Source organism: Centroberyx affinis, unplaced genomic scaffold (genome assembly GCF_046629955.1).
Source record: "Centroberyx affinis isolate AG114_WGS23_722 - 3 ecotype Tasmania unplaced genomic scaffold, CSIRO-AGI_Caff_v1 ptg002764l_1, whole genome shotgun sequence".
NCBI lineage: Eukaryota > Metazoa > Chordata > Actinopteri > Beryciformes > Berycidae > Centroberyx > Centroberyx affinis.
This window is the reverse complement of record NW_027280925.1, coordinates 167,055-187,531: the sequence shown is the minus strand read 5'-3', so window position 1 is coordinate 187,531 and position 20,477 is coordinate 167,055. Positions and strand designations below refer to the sequence as shown.

Below are 20,477 nucleotides of genomic sequence, written 5' to 3'. Positions count from 1 at the left end.
AGGTTTATCAGTATTTACATCAAAGTCAGATTTAGTTAAAATCTCAAGGACTCTGACCTCATGTAATTATTCACTGTAAATCTCTCCCTCAACAACTCACTGTATGCTCCCTCCCCGTACAGCGATGGGAAGCTGAGAGAAGCCGACCAGATCTTGGCCATAAACGGCCAGCCTCTGGACCAGACAGTGACCCACCAGCAGGCCATCGGCATCCTGCAGAGTGCTTCGGAGAGGGTCCAGCTCACGGTGGCTAGGGGACCGATACCTCAGCTGGCCAGCCCCGTGGTGTCCCGCACCCCGTCTGCTGCCAGCACACTGTCGGCCAACTCCAGCGCGGTATAAATACATTCACACACCAATCCCAAGTGAATGAAAGTTAGCACATACATGTGCACATGCTGCTTTAGAGAACACAAATGGCTCTCACAATGAAATATGTGCACACACACACACACACACATACTACAATGTTGTAGTAGAAGTGGAGAAGCATAGCCTACATGGTTCGCGATCTGGCAAGCCTTTCTTATGTAGACTCTACAGCCAACAATTTACATGTGTAATGCTGTGAGAATACACACATGCTTGTTTTCACATAGGGTATAATACACACACATTACATTAACACATATGCACACACACACACACACGCACACACATTAATGATCATTGTCAATACAGCAGAGAACCAAAGTTGGCTACAATAGCTTGATTTTAAAATGATCCTCAAATGACTGCTGGCTTTTGGCTGATTTTTTTTTTAATGAAGCTGCTGTCTATATCATACAGCCCAAGAAGTTAATTGCATAAAAATCAGGGCAAGTTTTGTTAGATGTGTCTCCACAATAGCCCTATTGTTTCTTCTCTCTCTCATTCACCTAGTGGCAGCATGTGGAGACCATTGAGCTGGTGAATGATGGCACCGGCCTCGGCTTTGGCATCGTGGGAGGAAAGACCACTGGGGTTATCGTCAAAACCATCCTTCCTGGAGGCATTGCTGATCAGGTGATTGGATGGATGCATCTTTACTCTCTTTGGGCTTGGGTTTGGGCTTTGGGATAGTTCAGCATTGTCTGTACAGTGATAGCCTGGTTCCAGACTCCTGAATCCTGGGACAAGTATTCAACAAGTATAGCACGGTACTGACACTGTCATCATTAGGGGTTTGATTCCCACTGAGGCCCAAGCATCACTGAGCCATTCATAAGACTTTGGATACAATCATCCATTATTAATCTCACTGTAACACACCTTGTCCCCCGCAGGACGGCCGTCTGCATAGTGGGGATCACATCCTGAAGATCGGTGACACGGACCTGTATGGCATGGGCAGCGAGCAGGTGGCCCAGGTCCTCAGGCAGTGTGGCAACAGGGTCAAGCTGGTCGTCACCAGGGGCCCCGTGGACGAGAATCCCTCCGTCACTGCTGCCATGCCTGTGGTGCTGCCTACTGTCAGTGAACAACTGGTGAGAGGGGGGACTCTTTCATTGTGGCCAGATAGATAGATTATATAATTTGAATTTGACAGATATTTCTCATGAATGTGTTCTGTAATGTGTAGTAGTTTCTCACATGATGACTGAAGTACTTTACCTCTATTGATCTGGGAATCAGGCACTGTGTCGCATTCAATTTGATATCAGGAATTTGAGTATCCCTAGAGAAAAGTGGATTGTCTATACCCACTTGGCAAGATGATGATTGATTGCCTTAGATATGACACACACTCTGAGATCACACATAAAATACACTTACATCAGAAACACATCAGACCTGAAGTTCAGGTCTTTCATCTCCATTTCTGTCCCTTTTCTTTTTTTCAACAGCCCAGGTCTAAAATAAAGGATAAAGGAAATTAGAATTGCAGGTTACATCACCTGTGACTCAGACTTTGGAGAGCAGGGACTGCTTTACTTTCTTACAAACAGCACTTACAAACAGTGATTTCATGGGTATTATCAACACTCAACCCTATTTACACATGAATGCATTCCAGTGACTCACTCTTTGAGTGACTCACATTATAGCTTTTCATCATCACACACATTAGCTGTATTTTTGGTGGCTGACATGTTCAAAGTGCTCATTAATCATAGTATACAGGGGAGATAGAAAGTTGGGGAATGAGTATTGATGATCATGTGGGGAGGTTTGGTAACACAAGTGCCATGAATTGCTTATTTTACTATTGCCATATCAGTCAGCCTTTACTGGGACTTGGTAATCAGTTGATGTTTACCTGTCATTCCCATGTCTCTCTTTATGAGGACTATGAGGAAGAGGAGGCTGAAGCCTTTGATGTGAGGCTGACCAAGAACGCCCAGGGATTGGGGATCACCATTGCCGGCTACGTTGGAGATAAAAACCTGGGTGAGAGATAGCAGATTTGCCTTAGTTAGATTAGATTACCATCAAATTAAAAGTTCCAAATCATGTGTTACATTAATTGCATGTGTGCTGTAATCTGCTGGATCTAAATTAATAATGGGCATTACGGAGCATAATTTGTGTTCACATGTGTTTAGATCAATCCACTAAATACACGTTTATGTTAACTTTGGAATATGACACTTGCTCCACCCTGCTGTGAAACTAAGAGCAGGAGCCCTCTTAAATCTCCACTTAGAGGTAGAATTTAATGAGACCACAGACAGGCTGATGATTTGGTTGTAAGCCTTCCTCAGAGCCTATGATAGTCAATGTTGAAATGTTCTGTCTAAGAAGTATTCTATATTCTGAATTCAAAGTCGAACGCCTCTTTATTATTCAAGCTTGGCAGTAGTGCACTGGGTTCATCAAATTATTGTTTATGACTTATGCAACATTTGAAACATGCTTAATCTCAACGTCGTCTTTGTTTTAATGTAAAACGAAAGCATTTGTTTTTACATCAAGAATATTATGTATCGTTTGATGTCTCATTTCATGGCTACCTTTCCCATCTCTTTCATTTTTTGTTCTTACCTTTCAGAGCCCTCCGGTATTTTTGTTAAGAGTATAACCAAAGATAGTGCTGTGGAGCAAGATGGCCGTATTCATGTGGGAGATCAGATCATAGCTGTGAGTGTCTCAATTATGCTCAATTTAGCTATAACTACATCTCTCTCTTCAGTGGCATAAAGTAAAATGTGTTTCATACCATCTATTTTAGAAATCACATTTATTCATTCAGCCAATGGAGGGGAATTATAAGATGCATCATTTTGAATAATTCAGAATTAGCTGACAGTTCATAAAGTGCTTTTACTTGTGACTGTGTGCGTAAAAATGAGAATTAAAACACTGAGCAATTAAGTTATTCATTTCATTACTGCAGCACATTAGCAATGAAGTTCAAATTTGTGTAATGTCTTGCATCATTTGAAACTTGAGTACATCTTGGCCTGTGTTTTATAAACTTCTTACAAACTCTTCATTTGACTCAGGGTGCTGGTGTGTATGTGTGTGTGTGTGTAGGGTGTGTGTGTGTGTGTGTGTGTGTGTGAGTGTTCACTTGAGCTTTTGTGCTAGACATAATACAGAGACTTTTAAATGCTAATGTGCTTCAGGACGAAACGTAAGAACTTAATAAAACACTTAATGGACTGTTGACTTTAGTCTGAATTATTCAAACATATGCAGTTTGTAACCTGCCCTGAATGATCTAAATGAATGAAGTCCATACAAGTGAAAACAGATGGGAATACACACATGCTGCACTCTGTTTCTGTGTATGCCTGCTAGTGTTTTTCTCAGTGTTTATAATCACTTAGATCAATCTAATTTCAATTTCACCTCTGTCAACCAAGAATATAGATAGCAATTCAGTACTCTCAGAATGTCTACGCAAGCTGTTCTGTCCCTCGTTTAATCCAGCAGCACACAAACGGTCGCCCTCTGCAGGTTGACGGCGTAAACATCCAGGGCTACACCAACCAGCAGGCAGTGGAAGTCCTCCGACACACGGGCCAGGCGGTTCACCTCAAGCTGGTCCGGCGGGGCTTCCGGCCCGAGGAGATCCCCCCCGCCGTGGCCCCCAGCGTCACCGTCCTGCCCCCCTCCACCACCATCCCCACCACCACCACTGTCCTGAGGGAGCTGGAGCTGGAGAGCAAGAAGAGCGAGGAGGCTGCTCAAGGTAGTCAGGATAAAGCAGAGAGTGTATTTAATGAGGATGGAGGAAACATTCCTTGCTACTCATCATGCTGTGGAGGCATCATGCGGTGGGGCTATGCCATCAAATCGGCACCGATAGCATCACGACTTCAATGTGCCAGATATGAGTGGGAATGGGATCAGAGGGTTTCTCTTCTACTTAGCTCCCAACACCACAACCGCACGCCTATAGATAGAACCCAGCGCCCTCCCCACTATCGCTGAGACCTTGAACTACATGAAGTCTGTAATTGAGCCAGCAGTAAATAAATCAACACATGATGCAGTGCTTCACAGAACACATAATACTCACAGTAGCACTGGCATTGGACAGCGTTCAGAAAGCGACAGAGTCAAGCAGAGTCACTCAAATCTTTGATGTATGTTTTGCTTGTGTCTGTCTCTGTCAGCATGTGTGTGGTGGAAGTGGACTTTGTGCTCATAGTACAGGTGGCAGTCTGCATGTATTTGTTTGTGCACATCTGTGTCTGTGTCACTGCATGCTTCTGTCTGTCTTACTGTTCATCCCATTCACAGTCGCCACAGATGAGAAGCAGCTCCAGTCAAAGAGTGAAGGATCTGATGTCAGTCCAGCCAAGGATCAGCTAACAGAGGACAGAGATGGTAAGAGACTGGGATCCTTTATTAAGCACACCAGCAGAGATACCAGATACGAATCTGACGGATATGGGCTATTGTTGTCAGGATCAGACTGACTAGCACCACACCCTGAGAAATTTATGAAATACTGAGATGGGTGCTGTTTGTAGTTTCCCAGACATCACAATGATTTTCTTATTTGAAATATGGGCAGATGAAAGCTTCTTTGATGTGGGTCTTTGCCCCCTCAACATCTTAAATACTTTGCCAATAGTTAGGAAGTTAAGTTAGGTTGCATTACAGGCAGCGAAGGGTTTATCACATATTTACATTCAGTACATGTTGTTTTGTGTTTTGAAGTGATTGCTGTATATTGTGTTTTTCAAGGGATCAAACTAACAGCCTTTGAAGAGCAAGAACTAATGAAGAAGTGGCAGGAGGTTCTGGGTCTGAGTAATGAAGTTGTAGTAAGTCTGCTTTTCAAAATGATTTCCTATTTCTCATGCAGCAAATCGCACTTACTAGAGCTTAGTTGCCAGGCAACAGTTTCATGATGGTAAACTTGTCAACTATAATGAAATGACAGCACAAATCTGGTATCTTAAAAGCAAGAATGACTGCTATGAGCAGAACGGCTTGAGTCATTAGCAGATTTGTAGTTAAAATAATAACGCCTTATAATACACAAAAATTACCTTTTCACATGCCAACTGACATGTGGCTCCTTGTTCTCATGCCAGGTGGCTCAGGTGGAGAAGTTTAGTGAGAACAGTGGCCTGGGGATCAGTCTGGAAGCTAACTGCGGGCATCATTACATCCGCTCCGTCCTGCCTGAAGGACCTGTTGGTCGCTGTGGCAAGCTCTTCAGTGGAGACGAACTGCTTGAGGTAGAGGTCACTAAGAAGAGAAAAACATGAAATCAACACAAAATGTTGATTCTTCAATGTAGATACCTACATTTATGATTGAAGCAGACTGTAAACCTTTCTCCCCTCTCAGGTCAATGGCATATCCCTGATTGGTGAGACCCACAAGGAAGTAGTGAGCATCTTAAAGGAGCTTCCGCTCTGTGTGTACATGGCTTGCTGTAGGCCCGCCCCTCACCTGCTGACTGACATGGATGCTGCCCAACCAGAGTCGGAGGATTTGTCCACAAACTCTACAGTAAAGGTGCTGCATTGGCATTAATACACAACTGCAAAAATGTTATTGAGATGATTTTTGAAATTGACACATTGCAGAATTTTCATACCTCAATCCCTGAGAATTAGGCTACAGCGTATTTAAGGATGATTGCTTGATATGTTTGAAATAAAGTGAAAGTGCTTGAATAATTACTTCTTATGGCTAATTAACATGCAGGGGTGGCATTGCTCGCAGAGCATTGCAGCAGATGGTGCATACAATTACAGCAGGAAACTCCCTGCATCTCCTTGACATGCGGTAATGCATCGTGAAAAATGTTTCCCCGCCCCTGCATATCAGCCAGTGAATATGATTGGAGAGAAATATTCTTAAATCCTCCTCCTCCTTCATCACACATCAACCATTATTAGCTGAGCCCAGGCTGTCAGTCACTCCATTGGCTTTCCACATTGCCAAACATGATGGATTAAGACTTAGTGATAAGCAGGGAGGCTGAAAGTTTATTAACGCCTATCCAGCTAGTAATACCTCAACAGCAGTAACCAACAACATTTACTAGAGATACACGACTTCAAATGCAGCTTCCCAATGTGGAAGGGGTTTTCATCTCTTCAGCTTTATCTGTGATAACATGCTGAGGCCCTTGCATCCCAAAGATATTTCCCTTTTATCTCCTGCCAGAAACTTATGAAACGCATCTAGAGGGTAGCAGCCTATGGGTTGGGAATAAAATGAGGAATGCATGCCGCAACACTGAGGTTTGGGGCTTTGACTCTGCAGAAACAAATAGACCTCGGCAGTTTCCTGGTTCCTGAAGACTCAGATGTGCAAACAGCAGCGGCGGCACAGGATAATGTGACCGAGGAAGCGCTAGGATCTCCTTTGGCCATGTGGGAGTCGGAGATCCAGAATATCGAGCTGGAGAAGGGAGAAGGGGGATTGGGATTCAGCATTCTGGACTACCAGGTGGGAATTCTGGCTGGGAATTCTGGTAGGTTTCATCAAAAAGTGTGCAACTGCTAGAGTGGTGGTAGATACTTATTTACTTACAAATTTACTTGTGTATTATTATGGATGCTGTCTTCTGGGAAAGGACAAGAACATCATAGCCATAGTCAGATAATAGTCATAGTATTGGAATGTTTCTATTTTTCAAACATCCACATTTAATAGCTTTTTTTTGACATTCATAAAATAATTTCACCCAGAAAGAGACATACCACGCGCACCAAAGTGAAGTAAACTCCCAGTACCTTTCACTTAAGTTTAAGGCTGTGTCGGTTAGTTTACCCGCTGACCTCCTCAGTTCTGCGCACTAACCTCACTGACTCCGCTCCGCCACAGGATCCGATGGACCCTGCCAAGACGGTGATCGTGATTCGCTCTCTGGTTCCCAGCGGCGTGGCGGAGGTGGACGGCAGGCTGCTGCCAGGAGACCGTCTCATGTTCGTCAACACCACTAACCTGGAGAACGCCAGCCTGGAGGATGCCGTCCAGGCCCTGAAGGGGGCCAAGCTCGGCACGGTCCAGATAGGAGTGTCCAAACCGCTGCCTGTAAGCACCGATTATTATTATTATTATTATTATTTTCGGTGAGAGTGCAGAGGGTGTTTATTTGTCTATCTTTGCCTGTGTGTGTGTTTGAGTCTGTATGTGTGTAAATCGAAGGCTGGATGGGACTTGCGGGTTCGGGGGTAGAGTGATGACTGTGTGCATTTCTATTGTGCTTACTTAGTTTTTATATATATTGCTTTTGTGAATGCTGTGCGTAATATTGTATGTTTGGCATATTGCATGTGTATGTGAGGGTGTGGGTTGGGTCGGTCTTCATACTATGCGACCTAGTATCCAGTCATGAGGGTTCATCTTACAAGGGCTTGAATTTTTCATGCAGGAACGACAGTGTAGTTAGGTTGCATGGTTTAAGATTCCACTCACAGTTCTTTAGACAGAGGATAGCGGCCTAAAATACTCTGTGCCCTTTGTTTGATATTACTCCATTATTGAATTTTCGAAGAGCGCAGACCTTCCTTGCACATTTAAACGCATTGGGGCACCTGTCAAAATATTGGGTCTGTCCAACAGCATGTTCATTGCTCCAGGCATCTGTACTCTTTGTGTGGGAAATTTCTTTCTGCAGAAATGCTTGCATTCTTTCAGCTTTAGAGCTGCATTTCTCTTGTATTGGATCTGCCATTGGATTACACAGTGAGACCTCTGGGCTGCCAAGGTTAGGTGGATTACAGAGTTGTAGGAAGCCTCTGTGGAGTTATCCGACTCTCCTGCAGGATGTGGAATGTACTTCTGAGGGGTATTTTGTTGTATTGCCTCTCAAAATTGAGTCTGACAAATGTAATCCTCCAATACCCCCTCTTGCTTCCCCTATATCTGTTTGGACTGCATGCAAGCATACATTTGAAACTGCTGAAGGGCCTTTCTGTTTAGAGTTAGTTTTCATACTGAGAAATATATTATCATTTTCAAGATAGTTTCTTTGCTTGAGACCTGATGTACCAAGCTCATTACTCAACACTATAGTTGAAAAGATTCTGAAGAAATTATAAAATCTCCTTGTTCCCTACATAACAAATCTTTACATGATTTAGTCCACTAAAAATCAAAAATCAAATCAAATAAAAAAAAAATGATGATAAGTCCTACCTGGAGGCACTGAAGGAATTTCTCCACTTTCCTAGGGAATATGTGGATATTCCCTCTCTCCACACCCATATGATGAGCAGGAAAGTCCTTCATCATCAGCAGCCATCCATTCACTTCTCTTCACCAATATGTTGGTTGGAGAAAGAGAGGAGGAGGGACTGACTGAGGCCATCCTTTACCGAGCAGAGCCTGCATTGGTCAGTTAGCTTTCGGGGAAAACAGACAAATCAATCTGGGTGTCAGAACATATTGGAAAAAAAAATCAGAAAAAAATATGTTAATCATTACTTCTTTTTGCCTTATTTTCACAAGAGAGGACTGGTCACCTAATATTGGGTAGCAAGGGGGCATTTCAAATTCAGATTGGACAGTAATCTGACAAGTATCAATTCATTAATGCATTTATTGGTTGGGCCCACAGCATCATCATAGTTTAGTAATTATTTCTCATTTTTGTTTTACCCTCCCAACTCTGCCAAAAGTTCCAGCAGAGAATTGTAGATGACAGCAAGTTGTTTTCACCATCCTTGCCACTATCCACCACTCTGCCCCCCTCCCTATAGGCAATGAATTGAAAATGGTCTCTCTTTGATGAATCTATTCTTAGTGGAAATTCAGTGTCAGGGACATTTATACTGAATTAATACCAAGAGAGATGCCACTGTTCCCTTTTCTTTGTGTAAAACTGGCAACAAGGGAACGTTTCAGATACAGTTAAGCAGGTGAGCAATCTGAAAATACATTTCATTTAGGAATTCATTCATAAACTAATGCAATTATTTATGACTAGAGAGTACTTTAGGTGTTAAATAAAAATTGAAATTTGGTTCAAACCCCTGCATTTCCTGATTTTTATTCCATCAGCAACATAAAGTAATGACTTCTAAATGGGGTTAGCTCTTATATCTCTAATGGAAGTTGACTGCCAGTCAACATTTTGTGTAGGATTGCAGATAGCAAGTCATTCTCAGTTGCCCCTTCTTTTCACTGCTCTCTTCACTACTCCCCATAGACAACAAATGGAATCTGGTTTCTTTCCTTGACCAATCCTCTCTTGTTCTAAATACGTTAGTGACATTGGTGTCATAGCATCGCATGATTACAGCTATCCGTGATTGGATAGTGCACCTCAATGCCCAGTAATAAGGACAGTTTAGTATTCTACTTGGTTATACTTGCATCCCTTGTCACAGATTGACACCAACGAAGCAGACCTGTCTGATGAAAAGGTGCTGGAGCATAGTTACTCTGGGCTAGAGGACGATACATTCCAGGCATCCATGATCGCTCTTCATGGTAGCACCTGCAGCGCAGACCTAGATTACCTGCACTCTTCCACGCCTAAGGTAGGCAACCGTTTTATGTACCACAGTAGATACATGCACAATTGAAACCAAAAGCACTGTTGGAAATTATTCCCTCATTTCATTAAATGTCACTGCAACGGCTCCTGCCCTTTGTCACAATGAAATATCCAGCATGTAATCAGTAATCTTTGCTTACTTTCCGTAGAGAGCCAAAATGTCATGGGGAATGCTATTTTAAGGCAGTAATAACATTACTGACTTTTTTGGTACATGACAGGTGAAGTTGCTACAGCCCTTGTTGCTCTGCGTGCAGGAAAATGCTTCAGATTGAGCACAACTTTCCAAGAGGATATTAAATTATAAGGAGCATGAATAAAGAAGGGCAAAGGGCAATCAAACTGTTCCACTAAGGGTATTTCTATGCTTTAATTTTTCCCAAAAGTCCCACCCTGCATCTTTTTTTTGAATATAAGGGCCACCCTAAAGTTTTATACTTCATGGAGGTAGCATAGAGGGACAAATGCAGGCCAGGTCATAAACCTGGGGCATTTTATGGCGGCTTATATGGAAATCTGCAAAACAAAATATTCTTCTCCAGTGTTGTCGTAATTTCATGGCTTTCTGACGATATCTTGATCCATTTTTTTTTTTTTTCATTTGGATCCCATTTGACAATTGTTCTGTTCTTAAAATGGGTGAAATAATGTAAGTAGAAATTACATATGACTAAGTTATTCCTTATTTTAACGCATCACTGAATTTTTAAAATATATTTTGCTAACAACCATGGCGTGGATGTTGCCTTATCCTCGCGTCACAAAGCTATGAAATGCTGGAATACCAAGCTAAGTATGGCTAGCTATTTTTTATTGTTTTCATCGCAACTTCAAAACCCACCAGAATGCACCTCAACAAAAAGAAATGCATAATACAGAAAGCCCCGGAAGCAAAAATAGTCAATATTAGCGCTGGACATAGTTAAAGGCAATCATTTTACACTCCTATTCATTTTCACATTAGACCAAAAGGGGGTTGGATCCTGAATCCCTTCCCTTGAGAGGACAATTCACATTTGTGTGACGTCAAACAGCTCAGCCTTTATTTGTGAACATGAACACATCTCTCCCAAAGCAATACACCAAGGGCCAAGACTCAGTGGCAGTAAATGGAAGTAAATGATGCACCAACTCAGTGGCAGTAAATGATGGACCAATTTTGTAGACATGGTGACAGTACCCAGGTTGATTTTTGAGGAATATTGATGCTTTTTCTTCTGGTTTATACCTGTTTACAGTACACTGAAGCTCACTTGGGTCTAAAAGCTCAAACAAGCACACTGAGTCCGCAAAGTCAGCCTCGAAGTCATCGCCAATGGAGCAACGGCAGCTTTTTTCTCATGGTTACATAACAGATTAGAGCCTTGGCTACTTGGAGTTCTAGTTTCTACCTTTTGAAGAGAGTTGTTCATGTGCACAATTATAGATTGTACTATCCAAGACCACAGGGATAATGTGAATTTTGTTTTTGAGGCACTGTAGTTTTATCTCTATGCTATAGGAGCGGATCCCCTTTTAGAATATTGGATAATCTAACAGACACAGTTGGTGGTAAACTAAATTTGCATCAAATCAATAAATAATAAATAATATTAAATGTTCATTTTGGGGCTTCATTTGGAGCCTCATTTGGGTATGTCTTTTACAATTGTTTTTATAATGGTTAGATGTCATAAGCAATTGTTTTTCAAAATAGACTTAAAACATCTTTAGAGGGGGAAAGCCCTCTTACGCTGCCTAACATATTTGCGGAAGTGCCCTTTATTTTTACCTATTACCTAATATTTATTTTGACCTTTCCTCTGCATTAGTCTCTGCATGCTGCAAGACTGAATTACTATATAGTGATGCACTATACATTTTTATATGCTATGAATGTACTGTATCTGCTGTATTTTGCAGTTATGTTTTGATGTCACCTGTCAATGTCTTTCCCATTTTGTACAAATTTAATATAGGGCTTTGTCACACCCGACCACTCCTTTCTATGAACAGCTGAGTGCACTTCAGATTAGGCAGCTCTCCTACCTGTAGACGTCCCAACCCAGCACACCCCAAATTTATTGCACTATCCTGGTAGAATGAAACAGCCCATTTATTGCTTTACTCTGCTTCTCAGCGCTGCTTATTGCAGACCCTCATTATTGTGTCTTAGGTTCCTTTGGATATTACTTACACGTTTTTACCGAAGTTTTATACTTCTGTTCTGGACCCTGAAGAGAAGTGCTTGCGGAGATTGATCGCTGTCCAGTCTGGTCCCTGTGAAGTCTAAGTGCTCCTATAATAAAGCTATATTTTGTGCATTGCGCACTCACAGAAGGGTGACTGTGTGAGATGAAATCCCCCCAGTGGGGCAATTGTCAACCTAACAGAGTGTAACATTCATTTGGTTGCTGGGGTTTGTTTTTATCCTAGCTGACAACTCGCCTGGACTTGTTGGATGAGCATGTCGGCTTTGCAGCAGTGTCCAGCCTTCTGGACGACACCGAATCCTTTTCTCCGGAGAAGTCAGCCCCTTTCACCCCTCCTAGTTTAAGAGGTCATGTCCGAGCAATTAACACAATACTAACCCAGGTGGAACCAGTGGATTGCGCAAACTCATACAGCCCATTTGCTGAAATAGGGGCCCGATCTAATGTTCAGGAGGAACCACTGGAGTCGCTCCACTTTCAGATGGAGCCCGCCATCTCTTTTGGAGACGATGGGGAAATAAAGGTCTTGATGAAGGTAAAAGCCTCTAATTAAAAACTATAAATTGGGAGTGAAGGATTTAATTAGTATTCAGTTTGATTGATGGCTGAGTAAACAGACTGGTATGTATTCAACTTCACAGATCTTTCAAGGTGCATTTTAACAGCTACAAAATAATCATCCTTGATCTTCTTTTAAATTCACTTTTATAAATCCATCCAAGGAACGTCTAAACTCTCACCAGTCAGACGTGAGACTCTTTTTAAACATCAGATGAACCAAATTCCTCGCCCCAGCCAATCCTCTGCACCTAACCACCTGCCTCTAGAGACCCATGCATTGTTTGGAATGTGGCCTAAATATTTTAATCTACTTTCATGAATAACTGTATTGAATTATCACCCTCAAGGATGGAGAGACCAGTGTGAAAGAATCAGCGGAAGACGATGGCAAGGAAGTAGTCACCTCAGGGAGCAATTTTGAAAGGACCATCACGGTTGTCAAGGGCAACTCCAGCCTCGGTTTGTGTTAATTTGTTCACATTCTTTTATTTATTCTCTTATTTATTTTCTCCACATCCTTCACAGAAGTGTAAATGAGCTTGCGACACTGAAAGGAACATTGGCCTTTCTTTTGTGTCACATTTCATGAATGCCAGATTTGATGCAAAATGATTGAAAGGATCTTGGCTATTTTCCATTCTGAAAGGGTCATTCCACTGCTATAAAGCCTACAGGGGTATTTGCATTTCAAAACTTGCCCAAGGGGCTTATCCTGGGCCAGAGAATACAAAATTGTCACTTTTAAGTTGTTGTTTGAAATCTTGCTGAAAATATCTGATCTCAGCTTTTTAGTAACGTTTTCTACACGCTGGGCGAATATTCCTGCTAAATCTTTTTACCAAATTTAAGTAATTCACAATCAAAATCTTCACTTTAACCAAACACTCTTATATTATTCTTATGTTTTAGATGTATGTATATGAGCAAGTCTCTAAATATATCATGTCACACTTTCAAGTTGCTCCATTGAGAATGAATTGGAGACCACTTTGTGGACACTGTGACAGTTGCCAGGATGATTTGCTGCAGATATGGATAAAGTTTCAGAATTCTAACCTCTCCTATGAAAACGGGCTCCCTTTGGTGTAAATGATCAAGGAAACTCTGTGTAGTTCTGCAGTGCCAGTGTGCCATTTGTTCTCAGTGGAGCAGCTGCTTAAAGTGTCTCTAGATGGCATCACAGATGAGAGTCTTGGCTTTCTGAGAATATAACAGTTGGAGAGATGTTTAATTTAGAAATATTGAACAGGATTAGATCATGGGTTCTTCCTAGCATAAACTCACTGGTGATTCCTCTAAAAGGTTACTTAAAACTTTAAAAAAATGCAGGTTAATGTGTGACAATTCCTTGTGATCTACCTGGAAGGGATGACGGTGAGCGCCATGAAAGATGGTTTGGGAATGCTGATCCGCAGCATAATCCACGGTGGGTCCATCAGCCGTGACGGGCGTCTGGGGGTGGGCGACCTAATCCTGGCCATCAACGGGGAGCCTACTGCCAACCTGTCCAACGCCCAGGCTCGTGCCATGCTCCGCAGGCACTCTCTCATCGGACCGGACCTGGGGTGAGCCGCCGTCATCGGATTGTTTCAAGTCAAAGAGATTTTTTTTGTACAAAGATTTTAGCAGCATCAAGGGAGGCAGGAAAACAAGCACTACCTGTACACATACGCATGTGATACTCTGCAAAGGAGGTAGATGACTCAGCGATAGATGCCTTGTGATTGTCGTTCTTTGCTATCATGAAAAATTACTGATGGAGTGATATTTTGTACTTCTGTAGTATTACTCCTCTAAGAAGTACAGTTGTCCACCCCAATTGTGCTAAGGCTAATCTACAAGCCTTGCAAACAATACATGTTAATGCAAAGCATTTAATATTTAACATTTTATATTTTATATGCACGTGAACTCATAGTGATCTCCCCCCATCCTTTCTCTACAAGCTGGATGATGTGCAGGAAACTGTTTAAGTTGCAGCTTAACTTCAAAGTTATTCAAGCTTTTGTAAACCCAAATAAATTACATAGGGAATAGCAAAATGAGTTATCCATTAATTCTAAAAGCAATACAAACAACGTCTATCCTTTGGTTGCACTGAGTTATTTCAGCAGGAGTCATTTGGAATAAATCACTGAAGAAACTACCATGCCTTCCGCCCTTCGAGGGAAATTACCTCAAAGGCGAAATTTGATGTGGTATTTTACAAGTAACTGCTTCCTGAGCTAAACTTGGCACTTTGTTAGCTTCGGTGCATAAAAGCCAAACTCTTCACATTCTAGATCTGCTTGTGCACCTGAGGACGATCTGTGCCCCTTTTATGTGTGAGTATGGCTAACCTCCACGCTGGTGGTGCGCTGGCAAAACGCTGGTTTCCTACCTGTCATTTTCTCCATCCGCAGCCGGGCTTTCTTGCAGTCTGATAAAAAAGGGTTTTATCCAGAAAAATAATTTGAAATTTTATTAATTTCACATTGGAGCGCAGCTGATGAAGATGCTGTATGAGTAACATTTTAAACAGATTTTTTAAATTAACATTTTCAATATGATTTGATTTAGTATTAACAATATCTTAAATTTGTCTTGGGGTTAGGGTTAGATACAGATTTTAACACAGGTTCAAAATAATATCTGGATAAATCTCAACTGACTGCATCACTCACTCACTACAGTCTAACTTTCTTTGCTGCTTGTCTTTCATTTTCTTTAATTTCTGTGACTAAGAGGCTTGACAGCCTACTTTAGTGATTACCTGATTGAATTTAAATGTTTTTTTTTGTACCTATCCCACCATTAACTCACTAACTCACTAACTAACTTGTTTTTATATTAATCACCGGTATTTAAGCTCTGCATGTTGTCCCACACTGCATATTGTGATGTTCTAAATGAATTGATTCATCCGTTTCATCACTTGACTGGGATTCATTTCCCTCTGTGTCTGCATGCCGTCGTGTTTAAAAACCAAATCAAGCCATCTGTTTAAGATCTGTCAGCTTCACTCAAATGTCCTGGTGTGCTCCTCCGAATCAACTTGATCATGAACTGCTTGCAAATAGGCCTACCAAGTGAACGTCACATTTTGTCAACCAGCTTTTGGTTCATTTCTTAATTTTGTATTGGTGAACTACTCATGAATTAATAATTGATATGCCCTTCAAAATGTTATAACGCATTTTGGAAGAAAATATTCATCACACATTTGGTGGCAGAAAACGTTATTTGCTCCGACATTTATGAACAAGACAAACATCTGTTTTGAATAGTTAGACGTTGAGAGCCTATATATAATTCATTGACGTCTCACCTTGGGCCGTTGATAGACAGAATGCATTTGCTTGAGAAATAGACTGAGTTCATTCTTGCTGCAATCTTGTGCGCACATTTAAATTGGATGGGGTGGAGAAAAACAGGAGAGCCTCTGAATGTAAATGAGACAGCTATAAAAGGGGCTCCTTTGTTTAAAAAAGGGGGGTCTTGACGCTGTCATATCTGGTTGCATATGAATGCACTCTCCTCTGCTGTAATATTTTAGTAAGTGATCGTGTCATTTGGTAATGAATACTGGCATATCTGCTTGCAAGGTGAACCGACTCCTATGTCATGAGTTTGTAGAAATGGGGGATACATTTTGGTAAGAAGCAGTGATGATGACAAATCTTATAGTTTAAGTGCTGTCAGTGGTAAGATTTTTTGAGACTCATTTGTTTGTGTGTATGCGTGTGCTTCTGTGTATGCGTGTGTGTGTGTGTGTGTGTGTGTCTGTGTTTGTGTTCAGTATAACATATGTGCCAGCAGAGTATCTGGAGGAGTACAAGGCTAGCCTGGAGCAGGCTAAAGATGATGTCTTCTCTGAAGCAGCTGCAGGTCCAGACCCAGTCCTAAAGTATGTCCCCCCACTCTACCACAGTAACCTCCATTTGTAGAGTGTCCACAGGTCCTTAGAAAGTCTGAAAAAGTCTTAATGTAAATTGTTGAATTTTAAAAAGTATTACAGTGCCTTAGTTCCACTTATTAGATGTCTAATTATATTTTTTCACCATGCAATGACTGGCTTCTTTGTGCTGCATGTCCACTCTTATGTTAATACAGAACAGGGTTAGTAGGACAAATGCATACTATGTGCTTTGCTAAACATAATTCATGTCCATTCATTTCACAGTCACAACCTTCACAACTTTTATTAGTTGTGTTCAGGGTGAAATGGGCTCAGGGCTGTGTTTCCAGATTTGTTTCTTTCTTTATGTTTAATTTTTAACTCTTAAATTGAATTCCAGGTAGCATTAAAAAGGTGTTGAAAAGTCTGAAATGTGGCTTTCTGACCTGAAGATACCTTGTGTAAAAGGGATGACACTGACAAGGGAGACTAGATTCACAACATGTTATGTAATATAACTTTTACAGTAATATATAACTTTTTAATATAAGTAATATAAGTTCTGAATTGCCAAGATGACAAGATGACCTAAACTAATGTCAAGGTTTTTTAGATTTTATATCAGCAAGTGTCCAAATCCAAATCCTTGGATGAGTTTTAATTGGAAGCTTTCTTATAAAAGCATTTGATTTAATGACCCCTCGACAATCTAAAAGATGTAATGATTCAGACTTTTCAATGTGCTAGTTTAACCAAGGCTGGGGCTTTTTTCTGTTTCATTAGAGATATTCCCAACCTCCCCGAGCGGGAAGATGGAGAGGGAGAGGAGAGCGCCTCTTATAGCAACTGGAACCAACCGAGGAAGTGAGTACTTATACAGCAAATACGTTGACACAGTTCCAGTATCTACAGTATGCTTCTCCTTACAATCTGACTTACAATCTGATTTTTTGAACATGTTCATGCCACTTTAAAATCCATGGCTCTGTCTAACCATTGTATAAAAAGATGTTCCACAATTTTCTTTATTCCAGTCCTTTTATTTTAGATCTGTTGTAGAGAACTCATAAGCAAACAACTAGGCCACAAGCATGAATCACTGAGACTCAAAGAAGCTTAGGAGAAAAGTAGATTTGAGACACACACACACACACACACACACACCTCCCATTGTCAATGAAATAGCATCAACTTAGTAAGGGAGTCACAGCTTTGAACTGGAAAATGTAAAAATCTAGTATGCTGATAATGGCACCCTTCTCAGAGTGGAGCTCTTCAGAGAAGCGGGCAAGTCCTTGGGCATCAGTATTGTCGGGGGCCGGGGGATGGGCAGCCGGCTGAGCAACGGAGAGGTGATGAGGGGCATCTTTATCAAGCACATCCTGGAGGACAGTCCCGCTGGACGCAACGGCACCCTGAAGACTGGAGACAGGATCGTAGAGGTAAAGGAACATTTCAGGTCACAGGCCCTGCAGGGAGTTCTCGTAAACCTGAGGTGGTTTTGAGGTCATTTTGAATTTAATAAAACCTTTGAGAAAACTCATTTTCTGATTGAGTTTAAGGGCCTAAGGCTTATTTAAGCTGTGAGTAACAAACTTCAAAATCAAAGCGTATATTGTAAAACATTTACAAGTTTTAAGTTATCCAAGTGCTTCCCTTTAAAGAGAAATGCACAAACTGTCAACAGAGTTTAAAATTCCCAAACAAGCAAAGTTCTCACATATGGAGATTTAGGGTTCAAGCTACTTCATTGAGATTCCTTTAACCTTTGACCGGATCTTCTTCTTCTTCTTTTATTCCTTTTTCAGGTGGATGGAGCGGACTTGAGAGACGCCAGTCATGAGGAGGCAGTGGAGGCCATACGCAGGGCAGGAAACCCCGTCTCCTTCTTGGTGCAGAGTATTATCCACAGGCCCAGGGTAAGACTGCATAATGGCGACAAAGCCGCCTGCTAATAACTGCCTCATAATCTAGTAGCAGTATTAGTGAATTTCCTCACTCCTAGGTCAGTTGTTTTCACCAGTAAAGGTGCTTTACTGTGCCTGCACATGCCCCTCAGGGCACTTTCAAAACTAAAAATGACAATATGCAACACAAAGCTGTTCTGCTTTTGAAAAGAAAGAGAGGAATTTTGGAATTCTTTATAAGAATGACAATAACTCTCTTGTGTGGCATATTAAAAATATTAGCAGGATTTAACCTTTATCCAAGTGTGACTCTCATTGAAAATCACTATATTGGCAGCATCTCTAGTTGTTTGAAAGTGCCCTCAGGCTTCAAAGCATGACCAAGTAGTTTCCTGCTGGGGCTGCCACTGGCTTGGCTCCAGTGTCAGATCTCTCATAGTCAATCATTTTCCATGAATTGTCATCTATGAGATATTCCCACATGCTTTCCTCAACATTCTGGTAACTGATTAAAGCCTTGTAGCCACTCATACTGTAAGAACTGCACATATTGCAATAACCGCACATGATGTGATTTAGAAACAAGTGAAAACTAGCTAGTTGCATGCTTTCCAGCTGCAAGAGTCTTGGCAAAATGAAAAATCAAATCACCAATTATAGCAATGAGCATACAAATAGCAAGACGTACCTCAACAATGGATTAAGCCCACTTAGAAGTCTAGCAAACAAAGAACTCAATATGTATTATGTTTACCTACATATCCCTTATTTCATTCAATAAAACATCTTTAAATTATGGAGGATTTAATTTAAAAAAACAATGATCCAAACCCATGTTTTTATCATGTTTAGATCAAAAGTTATGAATGCTTACATCTTAGCATATTCAAGTGAAATGATTAAATTAATTAAGTTTTTAGGAATTAATTGATAAACCCACTGCCATTGGAGTTAATTCCAGAAAGTGTTCATTTTCACCCTGCAGTGTAACACCACAAATACAGACATCTAGGAGTATCTTAAAAACTGTTCGCTGCAAGTATACAAACTAATACATCAGTCAGCTTTTCAACCCATATTTCAATAATACACAGACAAACTAATATTCCCTCTGAAAACCAATGAATAAAATTTGAAAAATAAAGCCAAGCAAGAGTTGATACAAAAAATGTACTACCCGGGAAAGCATAGCCCATTTTAAGAAAACACAAAACAAATGTCTATGCCTCTAGCTGCCTTACTTAGGAAAAAATGATTTAGACAACATCATTAACAATCACTTGTCCACAGTTGAATCTCTTTTACTGCAGCACCAGAGACATAAGGAGGGGCAGGAATTCACCTCAGCTGACTGATTGCTTAACACAACATGATTCTCAGCCGTGGCAACTTTGAAAGGGAAAAAACAGACTATATTTTGACCAGTTGAAACGTTTAATTGAAATTACATCAGATCTGCTTCTAACGGGGCTGCTGAGGACTTACGGTATCTTAATTCTAACCGACTTAAACTTAAGATAGCAGCACTTCTGCACACCCAATTAAATCAGCAAAGTCTGATGGTTTTTCAGTTAGGTAGGTCAAGGTATCATCTGATCAAATGTTTCTCATCAAATATGGTACTCAAAATAAAGTTCCCAGGTACTTATTAATGACTCTGGTGTCTTATTATATTACACGTTGAAGTTATTACATTATGGAATAAAACTGCAGCTCACTTTCTAATGTAATAACCAACATACAATGGAATAACTTAGTTGGCATTGCATTTTTATTACATTATGCACTTACATTATGAGTTGGCTCAAGCCTCCATCTCTCTTCCTATACACTGCTTTCTCAGCCTGAGTCAGTATATAGTCCAGCCTCATCGCCTGTTGTAGAGAAACTCTGCACCGCTTTAACACGCATGCCACATCGCACACGGCAGGTAATCAGTCTTTCTTTTTCTGTCTCTCTTACTCTTATTCCATCAGCTATCTATCACACTCAGTCTCTGTTGTATTTCTCGGGTGCTCCCTGTCCTGCCTTGTCTC

At 41.1% G+C, this 20,477-nt stretch overlaps 1 protein-coding gene across 1 annotated transcript in view; it reads left to right on the top strand.

Annotated features, from left to right (window-relative positions):
• The window catches only part of LOC139657858 (multiple PDZ domain protein), a 45,676-nt gene that overhangs the window by 6,106 nt on the left and 19,093 nt on the right, over positions 1-20,477 (top strand). Inside the window, exons 5-27 of the mRNA XM_071535808.1 lie at positions 123-336; positions 883-1,005; positions 1,266-1,466; positions 2,268-2,370; positions 2,972-3,060; positions 3,883-4,117; positions 4,672-4,758; positions 5,122-5,201; positions 5,475-5,621; positions 5,734-5,904; positions 6,661-6,846; positions 7,225-7,434; positions 8,577-8,738; positions 9,735-9,887; positions 12,320-12,631; positions 13,005-13,116; positions 14,024-14,222; positions 14,940-14,981; positions 16,436-16,543; positions 17,318-17,398; positions 17,799-17,976; positions 18,343-18,453; positions 20,285-20,371. Of these exons, the coding sequence (XP_071391909.1) occupies positions 123-336; positions 883-1,005; positions 1,266-1,466; positions 2,268-2,370; positions 2,972-3,060; positions 3,883-4,117; positions 4,672-4,758; positions 5,122-5,201; positions 5,475-5,621; positions 5,734-5,904; positions 6,661-6,846; positions 7,225-7,434; positions 8,577-8,738; positions 9,735-9,887; positions 12,320-12,631; positions 13,005-13,116; positions 14,024-14,222; positions 14,940-14,981; positions 16,436-16,543; positions 17,318-17,398; positions 17,799-17,976; positions 18,343-18,453; positions 20,285-20,371 (3,391 nt within the window). The remainder of the gene's footprint in view (positions 1-122; positions 337-882; positions 1,006-1,265; positions 1,467-2,267; positions 2,371-2,971; positions 3,061-3,882; positions 4,118-4,671; positions 4,759-5,121; positions 5,202-5,474; positions 5,622-5,733; positions 5,905-6,660; positions 6,847-7,224; positions 7,435-8,576; positions 8,739-9,734; positions 9,888-12,319; positions 12,632-13,004; positions 13,117-14,023; positions 14,223-14,939; positions 14,982-16,435; positions 16,544-17,317; positions 17,399-17,798; positions 17,977-18,342; positions 18,454-20,284; positions 20,372-20,477) is intronic.